Source organism: Balaenoptera acutorostrata, chromosome 2 (genome assembly GCF_949987535.1).
Source record: "Balaenoptera acutorostrata chromosome 2, mBalAcu1.1, whole genome shotgun sequence".
In the NCBI taxonomy this organism is placed as follows: domain Eukaryota; kingdom Metazoa; phylum Chordata; class Mammalia; order Artiodactyla; family Balaenopteridae; genus Balaenoptera; species Balaenoptera acutorostrata.
This window is the reverse complement of record NC_080065.1, coordinates 67,318,569-67,337,589: the sequence shown is the minus strand read 5'-3', so window position 1 is coordinate 67,337,589 and position 19,021 is coordinate 67,318,569. Positions and strand designations below refer to the sequence as shown.

The window sequence follows — 19,021 nt, the reverse complement described above, 5'->3', positions numbered from 1 at the left end:
ACCTGAAGTGAGGCTCTGGCTTTACCAAAAGAGGGTACAGGGACGGGAAGGGGGAAGAGAGACCCGTGGGGGACACACACACGGACCACCCGGGTGGAGATGAACAGCGGGGGAGGGATGCAAATGTGGACGGGCTGGGGGACCAAGGGCCGTTATAGAGGGGTGGCCGACGGCCTGCTGTAGGAAAGACGCTGCCGCCCTTGCTCTGGGCCAAGTCGCTCAGGCCAAAGCGCGGTGGCCGGGTTGGGGTGTGGGAATGGGGGGAGGGCGGATACTCGTGGGGACAGAAGGCGGGGCTTCAGTGGCCACACTTTGGCCCCCGGGGCCGCCGCCCACACCTGCAGCACAGCCGCGAACCGGCGCGTCACTCCCAACGGAAACGCCGTGCAGCCCGGGCGTCTGGCGAGGTGCGCGCCTCCTGGCCCCCGCTACGACGCTTCACCGCGCGGGGTCAGACGCCCGCATCTCTCCGCCGGGTGGGGGCGGGGACACGGCGGCACCTACCGGGATCTGCGACTCGAGCCGCCGAAGACCACATCCCATACCGGACGGCGCCCCGGGGCCACAGGCACGGAGAGTCCAAGCGGAACCGGGGAGGCGGGAGGCGCCCCGCCGACTCGACAGCGCGTCCCAGGTCAGTGTGAGGCCCTGGCTGTGCGAGCTGCACTTCGGGAAACTTTGGTTTGCGTGTTGGCTGCCGGGAGGAGGGCGAGGAGAGCGCAGCCAGGGCCCAGCGGCCTCCGTGCGCCCCGCCCGGTCCGCTCAGGCCCTGGGAGCCGGCACCTCCCGCACACCCTGACCCTGCAGAGACCTGGCGCCCACTGAAGGCCTTCGGGGTGCAGGGCCCTGTCCAAAGACTCTGCCCCACCATTCCGGGCCGCTCCACGGAGCCCATTCTCGCGCCTCCCGCAGTCCCCGCCCGTTCTTGGCTCGGGCTTTGCGGCGGTGCGGGCTTGGACCCCGCCGGCATGCGGGTTTCGCCTCCTTCTCGGCCTTGCAGCGCTGGGGACGTGATGAGGGTAGCCGGCGGCCGCGGGATGTCTGAGAGGATCCGGGGCAGGGGCCTCGCGGGCGCGGGTCGGCGCCGCAGCGGGAGCGGCGCGCGCTCGGCCGGAAGAGCGCGCGGGTCGGAGGGGCGGACTTGGACGTGTCTCCGCAGGTGTCTCCGGCCGCCTGGCGGCGGGAGGTGCAGGCTGGGCGCCGGGGACGGGCCAGAGTGGGCTGCGGAGCCGTTTGCAGCCACTGTCTCCACAAATGCGAGCCACACAGGTGCGGGCAGCCGGGTCCCCGGAGCTGTTGGGGGCGCACAGCTTTGGCATCAGGACCCCAGTCCCCTTGTCGGATAACTGGGGTCCAGAGGTGCGCCTGCCTAAGCATGGGGGCAATGGCTGCTCCCATCGGGCGTGCCATTTCCCAAAGGAGGACCGTGTCCTCCAGGCGGGCGGTGCGGGGACCGCTCCGCAGCGGCTCTGGGCAGAACCCCTTCTCGTGGACGGCGATCGCCTCAGCCCGCCAGCTGTGCCTTGGCTCCGAGACGAGGCGACGAAACGCGCACCCCGCCCCCATCGGTGTCCCGGTGCTGTCGCCTCAGTCACCTTCCTTTGCCCTTCTCCGACAGCACCTCGGGCTCGCTCCCTCCCCGCTCTCAGGAAAAGCTGAGCCAGCGAGGGCTGTGAAGACGCTGCCAGAATCCTCAGCAGCCTAGAAATCCCATCACCTTGGTTCCCTGAGACTTGGAGGTATAGGTTGGCGTGTCTTTATGTGTGTGCGCTGGGAAGGGGGTGGGGGTGGGAGTGCAGCTCCCCCAGGGCCCAGCCCCAGGGACCTGGGGGACAGCTGAAGTAACTAGAAGTAACCAGCCCTTTTGGGTACGTGTGGGAAAGACAGCAAACCTTACCAGCTACTCCTCCCTCTTGGGCAGTTTCTAAATAGTTCTTTCAAGCTGGTGCCGGAGAACACTTTTCCTGGCAAGTCACTATGTTTCCTGGGACAGTCTCAGCTGCATCTTTTGTTCTGGCTCTGACCCTTTCCTTGCATGGGGAGAAGACATATATTTTGCTTGTGGCAGGCAGGCTTGCCTCATTCCAGGTGCAGCTGGCCTCTGCATCCTGGCCTGGGCTGCCCACTACAACTCTGGACTTTCTCAGACCTGTCTGGGAAGGGTAGGACAGTAGACCTCCAGTACCTGGCCTGTTCTAACTCAAGGCTGTACTCTTTTCTGAGCCTGTGGGCTCCCTTTGCCCCTCTCTAGGCGTGGCAGGCATCTCTGCCCTTCACTCGTGTGCGGGAGAGTTGAGCATCAGGTGGCCTGGAGGTGATGATGGAGACAGCTTGGTGGGAGCCTGAGGCAGGGATTGATAGCTAATAGGTAGTGGGACTGGGATGAAGAATGAAGAGTTTGTCACAGATTCTTTCCGAGCATGCACGGGAAGCACCCCCTATTGGGAGTGGAGCCTGGAATCTTATTAACAAACTCTCCATGTGATCTTATGCCCACAGAAGGTGGAGAAACTGTTGGTATAGGCACCTTAGCCCCCATTCTCAGACCCCATTAGCCCAGAGCATTCACGTTTAGTGATAATATGTTTAGAACCTGACATTATTGAATTCCTAAGTGGCAAATATATTAGGATCTTCTAAACTCCTCTCAGTCATCTTCAGTAAAGTAGGTATTATTCCCACTTTAGGAATGAGGAAACAGAGGCTCAAAGGAACAACTTCTCAAGAGCCGGTAACTTGAGAGGAGACAGAGCCCCAGGCTTTGATACACAGTCTGCTGCCTCCTCTGATCCCCTTGTGGGCAGCACAGAGGGCATCCTGGGGCAAAGGTGAGGGGCTGAATTTTGAACTTGAAACCCATTTGTTAATTTCCACCCCCTTGCTGCCCTCCCCCACCATGGCCAGATAAGTAGCTTTTTGGGAGGGAGCATAAATCCTATCTGGAGGTGGAGTAAGAGGCTCAGAGGAAAATAAAATTTCTTTCTGAATGACAGAAAAACTGAGAGTGGCTTGGGGAGAAAAAGTCACAGGAAACACCAAGCCTATCATCTCCAAGATAGCTTGTAAAGCACCTCGGCCCATGTGGCACTGCCGTGTTAGATACCACACAAATTAGGTACTCAAAACAGAACCCTACTTTGTAAGAAGCAAGGAGACATAAGAGAAGGGACACAGGAACATCTAGTTAAGTCCTGGCAAGCAGGTGAGTAAGAGAAAGAGTACCTTTCCCTCCTCAGCCACCTCACCTGCACAGAATGGGGCAGACCAGGTGAGTGCTGCAGCCTTTCCAACCTCAGCAGTCCTTGCAGGGTAGACTGCTTCCTGCACGCACACGCGCGCACACACACACACACACACACACACACACCACACACTGGATTGCCGTGCACCGAATCCACTCCAGACACTTTACAGAGTCATAATCAGTGAAATATGATTAACTGCACAAACACTGTGGGGATGTCTTTCTTAACAAGGAATTAAAAAACTAGACTCCAAATGGGAGAGATGTGTGGAACAAATTATAGGTATTTATGTAGCTCTGAATAGCTTTGATTTCCTTCAGTAGGAACTGACAGCTGGCTGACAGAAAACTCGTCCAGGGAGAGAAAAGACATAAGTGAAGTATGAAATTTTGAATAATGTTTTCAGGTAACTTTCTATTTCCATGTAGAGTGGGTGTCTGGAGGGGTGAATGTAGTTATAGTTTGAATTGCTTCATTTATCGACAGATATTTTTAGTAGGGCTCATAATTCTAAGATCCAGTGCTTTTTACTTCTTTTTCCTGCCTTCCAGTCCCGTGGTAGCTGGGAATTTCACCAGTCAGCCTGTAGACTCACTTTCTCTCGTTTTCAGCACACAGCTTCCAAGGTTGGAGCCTACCTGATCAATCTGTTCAGAGAATGAATCTTTGTTTTCTTGCCTAAGAGAGTGGTTGTCTGCTTGGGGTGGGGTAAAGTTCTGGGGGTCCGGTTGTTCTATCCAACCATCCTGTCATGTTCAGCCCCGTGCCTCATTGCCACTTTCGGTGTTGTTTGGAACCTCCATGTCCTAAGCTTCCGGGGTCCTGTGGGTAAGCTGGCTTCCTTCTCATGGGGGCCACCTCCTGGGGGCTTTATGTTGTAGCCTCTGCTATGCTAAGGCAGTTTACCACACCACCACCCCCGCCTCTGTCTCCACAGCTTGTTTGAAATTGGTCATCTGATGATATCTCTCTTCCAGTTTTCTGTGTTCTTCAGAATAGATATCTTTTAAAAAAAATAACTAAACTGTAATTTTAGTGGGGCCTTGGGAGATGGAGAGAGGCACTAAAAGAGTAGAGCAATATGCCATGATGAATTACAAGCAAAGTTAAAGGCATTCTAATTTTAAAATCAAAAGCAATTTATCCAGCTGTTTAATAATTAACATCTTATAATAATGCAGAAATTATTGTATTTGGAAATTATAAGGAAAATGCACTTAAAGGATATCTTTTTCCATAGCTCACTTATTAGGTTCCATTTATATTTACAAACCATTATTTACAGATTCTAAAAAAACAACATTTTAAATATTTTATGTTATTTAAATAGCCTGTGGATTAGAGACATGATAAAAATAAAAGATAGCTAAATTCTGAGATAAAAATTTTAAAAAGAAGAACGCAGTGAGTATGAAGGCGCAACAGGAAAGTCTTTTTCTAGATGTTGTCTGATTTCATTACCAGCCCCCAGGGGATGAATGTTTCATGATTGTCTTCCACAGATGGGGAGCTCAAGACTCTGAGAGGCTGAGAGATTTGACCAGGGCAACAGCTAGTAATTAGGAGGGTCAGGATGGAAATCTGGGTCTACCTGACTTTCATACTTTCTCCAGTTGAACTGCTCTCTGTTTGGAAGGTGTAACTGAACTGGGGAATCATTTAGAAGCTAGATTGTAAGAGTCTGACTGAATGTTAGTACAGTATTAGCACTAGGTGCCCAGTAAGGATGTTTCACAGGAGGACACAGAGGGCGGGAACATTTCTGAACTAGGATCATTGTAGGCTAGAGACGTGGTTTTCATCCCAGGTGGGGCTTACCTCTATGAAGAGTAAATAAATCAACTTCAATATAGGCGTTTTTGACGTGCAAATGGATAAGGTGAGATAAGAGAATGGACTGAAAGAGGGTGAAGGCATGAAGACAAGGGGATTATTCCAGTAAAGTACTGATTACAAAATGAGACACTAGGAAACCTAACATGTATACACATGGAAGATAAAGTACCTGATAACTTTTTTTTCTGAAAAATTTAATGCTTAAACAGTTTCAAAATTGCTCTATTAAATGTGAACAATTTAAAAAGTGAGCAATCCAGTGGGCCTTAGAAGTCTTTATAATGAGCAAAGTGTAAGTAAGCCTTTGTTGTTTTTGCTTGACAGCCCTGCAGTACTAAGGGGCTAGGTCTGCCTACGGCCTCATTGTAGATATATTCGCTAGTTGCCACAGGCTAGTGGTGTCACTTGCCCAGCTTCTCTGAGGCCCTGGAGCCCATAGCACCCTCCCTTTCCACAGGACCACGGCGGGGCCTCTGCCCCCCTCAGGCATCGCAGCCAGCCCCCCTTTTTCTCCCAGAACCTCCGGATGCCGAGTGTGGAAGGGAAAGTTATGGCAGGAAGTGGCCGGGTTTAGCACTGTGGAGAAAGATCTTTACATGAGGATAAGTGAAAAGGTTTGAATGTCTTTCCAAAAGATTCTTTTAAGACTTTTTTTAAAACAACATTGTCCCCCATACTAGAAACTATATGAAAGTTTAATATTGAAATCTGGTATCTGGCAACTGGTTCTCATTTGAATATCTGTTTATCAAATGCTACTTTTGGTCAAAGGTGTTTTTACATGATTGATACTGTTATCAATCTGAAAGTCTAGGTATAAATTCTATTGATAACACCACAAAAAGTGATTTTTGTTGTAAAAATTAAGACTTACTATGGCTCTTTATAAATTTTAATTATGAAACATTCTTACATAAATGCTGTGTTCTTTTTTGTGTACATGTCCCATTTTACAGAAGAGAATAATAATATCATACAGGTGAGTACATGAAATATATACCGTTTGAAGAATAATAATAAAACGGACACCTATATACACACCACCCAGGTTGAGAAACAGGACATTACCTGAACCTTAAAAGCCTCTGTGTGTCCCTTCCAAATTGCATTGTTCTCCTTAACCCTCACCAAGAGGTAACTTAGTCTTGACTATTGTGTAAATCGTTCCTTTGCTTTTTATGTTTTCTGAGTTTCCCACTTGCATGTGATCCTTAAGTAAATTAATTGTTTATTTTTGGAAAACTGGGTAGAAAGCACAAAATTAGATGAATAAAGAAAGATCAATATTAACAATATACGGCAAAATTTCTCAGGAGAACATAAGTTGAACAGTCTCCGGATCTGAGTTCAGCTCAGCATTCCTGAGCATTTACAAGAGCCCCTCTGGGCAAGGTCATGAGTGAGTCCTGGGAAACGTGGGACTTACCATGATAGGGCTTCTGGCGGGCTGCAGTGTAGAGCAGATAGTGGATATGCAAAGGCAATGGGTTTTGAGTCTTTCTCCTCCTAAGCTCACCATGACTTATCCCCAGGTCTCAGAGCAGGTCAAAGGAGAACATTTGAGTAGGGCTGAAACGAGTGCCAGTGGCTGCCCCAGAAAGCAGGGTATGGAGGGGAGAGCAGAGATGTGGTCGGGACAAAGCAAGTCAATTAAAGAACTGAGATCAGGCTGACCTGGGCATTTGGTCCTCAGTTAACAAGATGGTAAAATGGCAGCATGATCTCAGAGAGGATGTCTGTGCACATCCATTACCCTGGCATCTCCTCTCACCATCTTCTTGGGGATTTTCGGTGCCTTTCCTCTATGATGATCTCCAGATCTCGTTTCTTCTTTCTTGTTCCACCATTTCATCCTGATAGATTATATTCTTCAGTAGGTTCTTGAGAGTGTATCCCAATTCTTGACTGATGGTTTGGCTAGGTAGAGAATTCTAAGCTGGGAATCATTTTTCCTTCAGATTTAAAAAAAATATTCCTCCGTTGCCTAAATCTCCTCTGTTCTCAGTGTTCTGGAAATTTACAACCATGTGCCATGGTCAGGGTCTGTCTTCATCCATTGTGCTATGTTCTCTTTGGGCCCTTTCAATTTGGGAATTAATGTCCCTCATGTCTAAAAAATTTTCTTGATCTTATTCATCATTTCCTCTCCTGCTCACCCCTTCCTCCACCCCCACTATTTTCTCTTGCAAGAACTTCTATTAGTTGGATCTTGGATTTCCTGATCTAGTCCTCTAATTTTCTTGTTTTTTTTCTCTCTATTCTTTTTGCTTGACTGTGTTAGAGATTTTTATCAATGTTACTATTCAACCCTTCTATTGAGTTTTGCAGTTTGTATCATGTTTTTCTCTTTTGAGAGCTTTTTATGATCTCTGAATATTCTTTTTAATAGACTCTTATCCCTGTTTCATGGTTACAACATCGTCTTATCCCTTTGAGGATAATGAGGTTTTGAAGTTTTCATTTTTCGGACTAATATCTGTCTTCTCCAAGTTGATTTTTCTATTAGTTCTGCTCTCTGTCTTTAATGTAAGAGGCTTTTTTGTTTTCATGCTCATGATTAAAGGGCTTGGATTAAAAACCTAATGTGAAGCTTTTTCACATGAGTGACCTTTAAGCCACACTGTGGGATGATCTGGGTGGCATGTTGGGGAATCCCTGTGATCAGTACTCTTAGGTATTTTCTCCTTGGTAGGTCAGATTCTTGAGAGAAGAGTATAGCAGTTTCTTCTATAGTTTTCTTCTAAAGGATAAAGATATGGCTGCCATCGTTCTCGGAGCTGAGTTGGGGTAGAAGGCTGTGAGTCCCTTCACTCAGTGGTCAGTAAACATACCATCACTTATTCTCCTATTTTCTTGTCCTCAAACATGCCTAGTGTCTCTCAGTCCAGAGACTCTCTGTTTCACCATTTCTGGAGAATAAACCACTGGACATCTTTTGAGGTGGAAGAGGGGCAGTCTTCTATCTCCTAGTGGCTTGGAGTGGAGGAGCACTTCTCAAACTTCAATGTGCATGCAAATCACCTGGGGATCTAGTTGAACTGTAGGCTCTGACTCAGTAGATCTGGGATGGAGCCTGAGATTTTGCATATTTAACAAGTTTCAGGTAATGCTGCTTCTGCTGGTCCAAGGTAGGACCACGGCACTTCCCGGAGCAAGACCTAGGGATCCAACTGCCTCTCTAACAGCTTTTCTCCTAGCCCTCCTTATTTAGCTGTACTCTCCACCCCCTAGTTATAGAGCCTCCTGCTGCCGCCTCTTTCGAGGATTCTGTAGTGTACACGGGCTTAGTTCTCAACTCTGCCACCGATGACTCGAGGCACAGCCTTTTCAGGTTGGCTCAGCCAGTTACCACTGGCCCATCTGCTTTCTGGCTTTCAAAATGTTGTTTGTCATCTTCTCTCCTTTTCCTGCTATCTTTGTGAGTTTATGTTTTTTTAGAAAAAAATCTTTACTTTTAGGGGGTTTCAGGAAGGGGCAAAATTAGATGTATGTGTTCTGCCACATCACCGTAACGATAATCATCTGCTAAAATATTTTCCTAAAGTTTGGTTGTAGTATGGTGTAGAGCCTGATTTGTGATAAATAATTGTGCTATTTTAAGCCTCTAGGTCTTTGCACAAGGAGTGTTCTCTACTTTTCCTTTCCTCCTTTTTCTGCCTGCCGAACTCTTTCGCAGTCTTCAAGGTTTAGCTCAAATGGCTGGCCTCTGTGAAGCCCCTTCCGTCCTCAAACCATTAAAGTCTGTGTGTTCTCATGACTTTAACTCATAACCAGCTGCTTAGACAGTAACTCTTCCAAACAGCTGTGTAACCTCTTCAGGGCTAGGGCCTATACCTTTGTAGCTCAGTGCCCAGCACATATTAGGAGCTTATAACTGTTTAACAATTGAATTAATTTCTATGTGCATGTCTGTCTTTCCCTTTTTCTTCACTTTCTTTCTGCTCTCTTTATCTCTTCTTTCTTTTAAGAAGTCATTATATTTATTATCTATTCCAGCGGTTCCCAACTTTTTGGCACCAGGGACCAGTTTCGTGGAAGACAATTTTTCCACGGACTCTGGTAGGAGGGGAATGGTTTCAGGATGATTCAAGTGCATTACATTTATCGTGCACTTTATTTCTATTATTATTACATTGTAATATATAATGAAATAATTATACAAGTTACCATAATGCAGAATCAGTGGGAGCCCTGAGCTTGTTTTCCTGCAACTAGATGGTCCCGTCTGGGGGTGATGGGAGACAGTGACCCGAAGTGTGTTGCTTATGTCCAGTCTCCTCCGTGATCTCGTTTTGGTCGCTGTCACTGCAGAAAACCCTGCTTCACAAAGATAGGATGTTGGAAATGGAAGCAGGCTTTTCAGTGCTTTTGTGGCAATCTCAGGATATTCCACCTTGACTTTAATCCAGAATGTATGGAGATTTGAAGTTATTTCCAACATACTTTTAAGGCCACCATCATTTGCAGTCTCAAGCAGTAGATCCTCTTGTAGCTTGGACAAAGTTGATTCACCTGGCTTATTCACAAATGGGTCACGTATCCATTCCTTCCCAGTTCGGGGGTCTTTTGTAGTTGGGAAGTAATGCTCAAACTCTTTTGAAAGCTGAGATAGGTGATCATGCACCAGCTGGGAGAAAGAAGGCCCTGGCTCAGTCTCTTTCAAAATCTCTGCTAATGTTTGAAACATGTCAAAAATCCTAATGTTCGCTTGTCACCCCCATAATTCCAGTTTGGCTTTGAATGCAGCCACTTTACCTGCCGACTTGAACACAGTTGTCATTCTCCCCTGAAGTGACAGATTGAGTTCGTTGAGCGGGTTGTATACATCACACAAGTAAGCAAGTTTTTTTTTTGTTGTTTTTTTAAAAAATAAATTTATTTATTTAATTTATGTATTTTTTGGCTGTGTTGGGTGTTCGTTGCTGCGCGCAGGCTTTCTCTAGTCGTGGCGAGTGGGGGCTACTCTTCGTTGCGGTGCGCGGGCTTCTCATCACGGTGGCTTCTGTTTTGGAGCATGGGCTCGATGCACACGGGCTTCAGTAGTTGTGGCACGTGGGCTCAGTAGTTGTGGCTCACGGGCTTGGTTGCTCTGCAGCATGTGGGATCTTCCCAGACTGGGGCTCGAACCCGTGTCCGCTGCACTGGAAGGCGGATTCCCAACCACTGCGCCACTAGGGAAGCCCAAGTAAGCAAGTTTTGCGACCCATTCTGTGTCACTGAAATGTGCTGCCAGTGGTAACTGTTTTTCTAAAAGAAATCTCTGGAGTGGCTCTCATAACTCAAAAACTCTGGCCAGTGATCTACCTTTAGAAAGCCATCTCACTTCTGTGTATACGAAAAGATGTGTGTACTCTGCGTCCATCTCCTCACAGAGCTGTGCGAACAGACACGAGTTAAGGGCATGTACTTTAATGTGGTTGATAATTTTAAGCACATCCTGTGAAATGTTGTTAAGTTCAGGTGACATTTTTCGGCTAGCCAGCATTTCTCTAGGGATGACACAGTGCATAGACTCACATTCAGAAGCGACCTCTTTGACCCAAGTAGTGAAACCAGAAAGCCGTCCAGTCATGGCAGCCGCTCTGTCCATGCATATACCAACACAAAATGACCAATTCAGTTTTCCTGATATGCAATCATTCAAAGAGTTGAATAGTTCTGCAGCTGTGGTGTTGGTTGGCAAAAAAAGTGCACATAACATATCATGCACATCCTCCTGAAAAATATATCACACAAAAACAAGCATTGTTGCCTTGTTGTCAACATCAGTATACTTGTCAACCTGGATTGCGTACTACGGTGACTCATTAATCCTAACAATTGTGCCTTAGTATCCTCTGCTATTTCATCAATTCATCTAGTTATGGTGCTAGCCGAAAGAGGAACACGTGCCACCTTTTGAACTGCAGCCTATCCTAAAAGTTCATGACAAATGTCCTTAGCAGCAGGCAGGATCAACTCTTCACCAATAGTAAAGGGCTTCTTAGCTTTAGCAATGCAGTTAGCCACTAAGAATGATGCTTTCAGTGCAGACAAATTTGATGAAGTGGTGGCCTTCAATAATTGCTTCTGTTTTTCGTGTTCACGTTTTTTTCTTTTGAAAACGTCCAAAGGCTTGTCTTTTAATGCAGGGTGCTTGGTCTCCATGTGGCAAAGCAGTTTTGAAGGTTTCATGGCTTCCTTGGATAGCCAGCCACATATTATACAGAGCGGGCTTGAAGAATGTGAATCACCTGTTGCAGTGAACCTGTAATTTAAGTAGGACTCTTGGTATTTTCTTTTAAATGCAGCTTTCTTTTTGTTGGCAATCTTAATTAAGAGTCTTCTGCTGTCTCATCATTGTGTCTTTTCCCCTTTTCAAAGAAGCTCTCCAGCAACGTTTGTTTTTTACTCATTTTGGCTACGGTTAGCTTGTGGGCTTACCAAAACTGTGACTGAGCCAAGTGCGCAGTGCGGGGAAAGAGGCGTGGACGGAAGTGGTAAATAAAACAATGGGCAGGCCACATGCGGACTAAAATAAGTATCAGATTCTGACTTAAAACCTGCCACCAGATGCAGCTGTACAATTGAAGTACATCAACTCACTTGCCACTATAAAGCCTGCCACCAGATGCAGCTTAATTGTCACTTGCCACTCACTGATAGGGTTTTGATATGAGTCTGCAAGCAATTGATTTATTATGGTCTCTGTGCAGTCAGACCTCTCTGCTAATGATAATCTGTATTTGCAGCAGCTCCCCAGCGCTAGCATCACCGCCTCAGCTCCACCTCAGATCATTAGGCATTAGATTCTCATAAGGAGTGCAACCTAGATCACTTGCATGCACAGTTCAGAGTAGGGTTCACACTCCTATGAGAATCTAAAGCCGCTGCTCATCTGACAGGAGGTGGAGCTCAGGCGGTAATGTGAGCGATGGGGAGCAGCTGTAAATACAGATGAAGCTTCGCTTGCTTGCCTGCCACGCACCTCCTGCTGTGTGACCTGGTTCCTAACAAGCCACAGCACAGACTGGTACTGGTCCGTGGCCCGGGGATTGGGGACCCCGTATCTATTCTACTATACAATAGAAATTCATGTCCCATATTCTTTATTTTAAAAGTAAATGAGTAGAATAAATAATACTTCTTGATTTCTCAAAGCTACACAATTCAATGAAATAGATTTAAATATTATACAAACTTTTATTTGATTTTTCTCCCCAGCTCTAAGGACTGTTACAAGACTAACATTTCCTTGGCTCTCGATAAAGACATAACTCTTATCACCTAATGAAATTATCTGTTGAATAAGTTTAAATCTAAATTTGTATTTATGTATTTATTTATTTATTTATTGGCCATGCTGCATGACTTGTGGGATATTAGTTCCCCAACCAGGGATTGAACCCAGGCCCTCAGCAGTGAGAGCACAGAGCCCTAACCACTGGACCGCCAGGGAATTCCTGAATCTAAATTATTTAAATAAATTAAACATAAATAATTTTCAGTTTTAATGATAATAAAGTGTTTTTAAAGTCTATATGTCTTCACTTGTTTCTAGCCTAGAAAACTTTTTTGGAGCAACTGTCAAAATTTAACTCAATAGTATGTTGCTAACCCCATAACCTAGTCAGTGTATAATTTAAGTAATGGAATCAAGAAAAATGCATGAACGCATGCTCACCATTCCTATCTCAGTGTGAATTCCAGGCATTATGTCAGTTATTTTAACATCTTGTAGTCCAAATATTTTTCATCCTTTAAAAGAAACATCGGGGCTTCCCTGGTGGTGCAGTGGTTGAGAATCTGCCTGCCAATGCAGGGGACACGGGTTCGAGCCCTGGTCTGGGAAGATCCCACATGCCGTGGAGCAACTGGGCCCGTGAGCCACAACTACTGAGCCTGTGCGTCTGGAGCCTGTGCTCCGCAACAAGAGAGGCCGCGACAGTGAGAGGCCCGCGCACCGCGATGAAGAGTGGCCCCCGCTTGCCACAACTAGAGAAAGCCCTCGCACAGAAACGAAGACCCAACACAGCCAAAAATAAATAAATAAATAAATAAATAAATTCAAAATAAGCCAAAGTCCAAACTGTCCCTGGGATGACGTTTGCTAAGGGAAGTGTTAAACCCATGGGAATGAAATTGAGAGAACTGCATGCAATTCTAGAATTGAAAGAAATCACTCAAGTTAGTGTAAATATGAGGAAGAGCTGAGTTTGATTCTAAAAGTGGAAAAAAAAGAAACACCGAAATGCCCCTCAAATTGAAAATTTAGATCTTAATTGCATTATTTAACTGAAAAGCATGTTTAAGTAATTAATACTAAGAAGTTTTTTGTATTAAGCTATCATAAACATGTTCTATTTTAGTTGATTCAGTTGCAGTTACACAGAATTTTGGCTTTTTTGCTTAAATTTGCATTTTAATATTATTTTAAAAATATTTTTCACAGGTGGAAACTAAGTGGATTATTGTTTAATTGATGTGGGATTTAGAGAAGTACTAGGCTAGTGTTATGTCATAAATATTCAGTGAAGATTTTGGGAAAGTAAATTTTAGTTTGAACTTCCCTAAAGGTTGTTACTATTCTAAATTTTTCAAATTTTGCTCTATATTTATTAATAACATAATCTTATTTATGTCTTCTTTATCTATACATATTTCAGAAATTAATTGTGAATAACAACATGAATATAAATTGGGACATTGATTCTGGCTAATCTTTTGTTCTTCATCTTCTTTGCTAACCAGGTATTGATTCTGACTTTTGAAGATGGATGAAGGTATAGAAATTTCCAGTGATGGAAATTCCCTGATCAAAGCGGTCCATCAGAGCCGGCTTCGCCTTACAAGACTCTTGCTGGAAGGTGGCGCCTACATTAATGAGAGCAATGACCGAGGGGAAACACCTTTAATGATTGCTTGTAAGACCAAACATGTTGATCACCAGAGTGTCAGTAAAGCCAAAATGGTTAAATACCTATTAGAAAACAATGCTGATCCCAACATACAGGACAAATCTGGGAAAACTGCTTTGATGCATGCTTGCTTAGAAAAAGCTGGTCCTGAAGTTGTTTCTTTGCTCCTAGAGAGTGGGGCTGACCTCAGCTTGCAAGACCACTCTAGTTACTCGGCCCTTGTTTATGCTATAAATTCAGAAGACAGAGAGACCCTGAAAATCCTACTTAGTGCTTGCAAGGCAAAAGGGAAAGAGGTCATTATCATAACGACAGCAAAATCGCCCTCTGGCAGGCACACTACCAAACAGTACTTAAATATGCCTCCTTTGGATATGGATGAGCGTTATTCCCCAGCCACCTGTGCCACTCCTTCAGAAATAGACTTAAAAACAGCCTCATTGCCACTATCACATTCTTCTGAAACTGAAATGACACTTTTTGCCTTTAAAGATCTGGAACCCGCAGGAAGCAGTGATGATATGGGGGACCCAAGCTCCCCTTTGAGGAAGCCTCGTGTGGCCCCTAACGGGCCCAAACTACCTCAGGCTCCACACTGGATCAAGAGTCCCCCCTCATTAATGCACCAGAACAGAGTGGCCTCATTACAAGAGGAGCTCCAGGATATTACTCCAGAGGAAGAATTATCCTACAAAACCAATGGGCTGGCACTTTCCAAGCGATTCATCACTAGGCACCAAAGTATTGATATAAAAGACACTGCACATTTGTTAAGAGCCTTTGATCAGGCCAGCTCAAGAAAGATGTCATATGAGGAAATAAATTATCAATCATTTTTTTCAGAAGGAAATCAGCAATGCATTGACATCCCAGTTGACCGGGACCCAGACTCTAACCAGACAATATTTACTTCCACCTTAAGAAGTATAGTTCAAAAAAGAAACTCGGGAGCAAATCACTATAGCTCTGATTCCCAGCTCTCAGCTGGTCTTATCCCTGCAACTTTAGATGATGGCAAAACACTTATAGGAAAGAAAAAGATCCTCTCACCATCTTCTTCTTTGTTGTCAGGATCCAAAGAATTGTTGGAGAATATCCCACCAGGTCCCCCGAGCAGGAGAAATCATGCCCTTTTAGAAAGGCGTGGTTCAGGAGCTTTCCCTTTAGATCACAGCATTACACAAACCAGACCAGGATTTCTGCCACCCTTAAATGTGAATCCTCACCCTCCCGTCTCAGATATCAATGTCACCAACAAGATTTCCAGCCTTCTTTCTTGTGGTCAAAAAATGCTTATGCCAACAGTTCCTATTTTCCCCAAAGAATTCAAAAGTAAAAAAATGTTGTTAAGGAGACAATCATTGCAAACAGAACAAATTAAGCAATTAGTTCATTTTTAAGAGACAGCTAGCAAATACATTTTGTTCACATGTCTATACCAGAGAAACATGGAACTAGAGAAGAAAATTCAAACATTCATCCTTTTAAATCTTTTAAGTGGTTAGTCCATAATAGGGGTATCAAAATGTACTGTGTATCATCATATTAGGCACTGTGGATATACAAATAATAGATAGCTTTTGCTAAGGGAATTCTCTCAAACAAAATTAAAACTATTTTTTTCAAAACCTTCAATACTTAACAACCTTCATGTGGTTCAAGTTTTTAATTTAAACAAAAATAAGCAAAGAAAGAAGGTCACATATGTTGGAGATAATTTTAAAAATTTCAGATTTGCCAAATATTTTATTAGGAAACATTGTGTTCAAATCAATTTTTAAAAAGCATTTCATGATTGTAATTTTCCATGATGCCAACAGCATAAAAGAAAACATAAACAGCTATAGTGTTCTATGATCAATAAGCCTACGCTACAAAGAAAGAATGAACTAATTCTTGAAAAATGTTGACTGCAGGTAGGTGACAATCTAATTAACATTTTAAAAGGTCAACCATTATAGTAGATGAGGCAGCTAATATGTGTTGTCAGCTTAATAAGTGTCAAAAATGGCAGATCCGAGTTTTATAAGCTAGTAATAATCTGTGCCAAGTGTTTGTGTGCTGTTTTTTGCTTTGCTTTGTTTTTTAATGTTATTTTATGGAATTCTTCCTTCTCCATATCTTTTAGTTCCTGTTATTGTTTTTTGAAGCTTATTCATATGTTCCCAATAACAAGATAATACAAAATTTAAAAAGCATTTCTCGTTTTCTTATTATCAAAGTGTTCTTGTCTTTTTAAAGACAAAAAAAAAAAAAGTTTGGGATTTATCACAAATAGAAACTAAATGCTTGCTTTGGTTGTAAAAAAGAAAAACTGATTAGATTACCTTAGGTTAGCTAAAATTAAGAAAGCCAGTAGAAATTTAAGTACAAAATGTATTAAATATTCGGTCAATATTAAACAATATCTTTTTTTCGATATATAATTATTAGACATTTATATAATTAGAATAACAAGGATAATTTCCTTGTGTGACATTCCAATCATCTAGTATTTAGGACCTGTGAATAACTTCTAACAAAGTAAATGAATACCATGCTAGAACCATAAAATATTATAAAATGACTCTATTATCTATATGATTTCAAAGCATAGTGTTTATAGAGAGACTTTATTTCAATCTAGCAGTTTTACCACAAAGAATAAATCAAACTGTACAAAACCTGAGTGCATTAATTTGAGATCCTAGCAACTGGCATGATGCTTTTCTTTACAATTTGATATAAGCAAATTGTTATGTACATAGTAATTATTTAATTTCTTGTGGCTTTTATTTGAAAAAAGTAACTAAGTTTTCCATTTAATGTTTTGAAAAACCTTAATATTAATTGCACTAGAAGTATTTTTTGATTCAGAACTTAGAATTGTACCTGATGTTTATAGGTAACCTAAACCCTTTTCGCAAGTTTTAATATTGAGAAAAGTTCTTGGCTTTACGTTGTAAGGGTACAGTTTGGAAGAATATGTAGCTAGATTAGTTCATAAACAAAATGGTATCAATAAAGATTTAAATGCCATTTGGAGTATCAGTGATTTTTGCTTATCTCAAATACTAATGATAAATATTTCAACATAATCTGAAGAGAAATTGTGCCACGTATGTTACTTTGAGTAAATAGAAAACTAAGAAAGAATAACATTTGTTGCTATTCTCATCCCAACATGAAAAGAATATTTAATAGGATTAAAACTTTGTTGGCCATATTTGGAAGAATTTTTAGTCTTGTGTCAATCCTAGGAACATTTTAGGGACTGTGGTTGTTTGAGCCTGGTTGTAAAGTCATCCTGTGGGACTCAATTGAGATTAGACAGCTGACCTTAAGTACTGAAAGGACTGATGACTGACTTAGTCTGAATCCTCCAGATTAAGAAAAACTAGAACTAGAAATTTGAAGTTACAGAAATATTTCAACTCTTTTACCTACTAGAGCTGTCCATCTATGGAAAAGTCTATCCTAGGAAGATAAGAACCACTTTTGGAAATAGGCTGAGGATAGATGTTGATCAGAGATTTAACAAAAGAGATTCTCTTTATTGAATAGGCTTTAAAGTCTTCTCAATTTTTTTTAAATTATTTATTTATTTATTTATTTATTTATTTATGGCTGTGTTGGATCTTCGTTTCCGTGCGAGGGCTTTCTCCAGCTGCGGCAAGCGGGGGCCACTCTTCATCGCGGTGCGCGGGCCTCTCATTATCTCGGCCTCTCTCTTGTTGCGGAGCACAGGCTCCAGACGCGCAGGCTCAGTAATTGTGGCTCACGGGCCTAGTTGCTCCGCGGCATGTGGGATCTTCCCAGACCAGGGCTCGAACCTGTGTCCCCTGCATTGGCAGGCAGATTCTCAACCACTGTGCCACCAGGGAGGCCCTCTTCTCAATTTTGAAGGTTGTTTGAGACAAGCTTTACTTATTAACAATTCTAGATTCATTGGGACAAGTTGAAAACTAATGATTGAAATTACATTTTTTTTAAACATCTTTATTGGAGTATAATTGCTTTACAATGTTGTGTTAGTTTCTGCTGTATAACAAAGTGAATCAGCTATACATATACATATATCCCCATATCCCCTCCCTCTTGCACCTCCCTCCCACCCTCCCTATCCCACCCCTCTAGGCAGTCACAAAGCACCGAGCTGATCTCCCTGTGCTATGCAGCTGCTTCCCACTAGCTATCTATTTTACATTTGGTAGTGTACATATGTCAATGCTACTCTCTCACTTTGTCCCAGCTTACCCTTCTCCCTCCCTGTGTCCTCAAGTCCATTTTCTACATCTGCATCTTTATTCCTGTCCTGTCCCTAGGTTCATCAGAACCATTTGTTTTCTTTAGATTCGATATATGTGTGTTAGCATACAGTATTTGTTTTTCTCTTTCTGACTTACTTCACTCCATATGACAGACTCTAGGTCCATCCACCTCACTACAAATAGTTCAATTTCATTTCTTTTTATGGCTGAGTAATATTCCATTGTATATATGTGCCACATCTTCTTTATCCATTCATCTGTCAGTGGACACTTAGGTTGCTTCCATGTCCTGGCTATTGTAAATAGTGCTGCAGTGAACATTGTGGTACATGTCTCTTTTTCAATTATGGTTTTCTCAAGGTATATGCCCAGCAGTGGGATTGCTAGGTCATATGGTAGTTCTATTTTTAGATTTTTAAGGAACCTCCATACTGGTCTCCATAGTGGCTGTATCAATTTACATTCCCACCAACAGTGCAAGAGGGTTCCCTTATCTCCACACCCTCTCCAGCATTTATTGTTTCTAGATCTTTTGATGATGGCCATTCTGACCGGTGTGAGATGATACCTCATTGTAGTTTTGATTTGCATTTCTCTAATGATTAGTGATGTTGAGCATCCTTTCATGTGTTTGTTGGCAATCTGTATATCTTCTTTGGAGAAACGTCTATTCAGGTCTTCTGCCCATTTTTGGATTGGGTTGTTTTTTGATATTGAGCTGCATGAGATACTTGTATATTTCGGAGATTAATCCTTTGTCAGTTGCTTCATTTGCAAATATTTTCTCCCATTC

The 19,021-nt window shown here is 43.3% G+C and overlaps 1 protein-coding gene across 1 annotated transcript; it reads left to right on the top strand.

The window, feature by feature from the left end:
- Positions 1-555: 555 nt before the first annotated feature.
- Positions 556-15,639, top strand: ANKRD34B (ankyrin repeat domain 34B). The gene is made up of 2 exons (XM_007179769.2): positions 556-634; positions 13,812-15,639. The coding sequence occupies exon 2, from the start codon at positions 13,834-13,836 to the stop codon at positions 15,376-15,378; it is 1,545 nt and encodes a 514-aa protein (XP_007179831.2). The 5' UTR covers positions 556-634; positions 13,812-13,833; the 3' UTR covers positions 15,379-15,639.
- Positions 15,640-19,021: the final 3,382 nt, after the last annotated feature.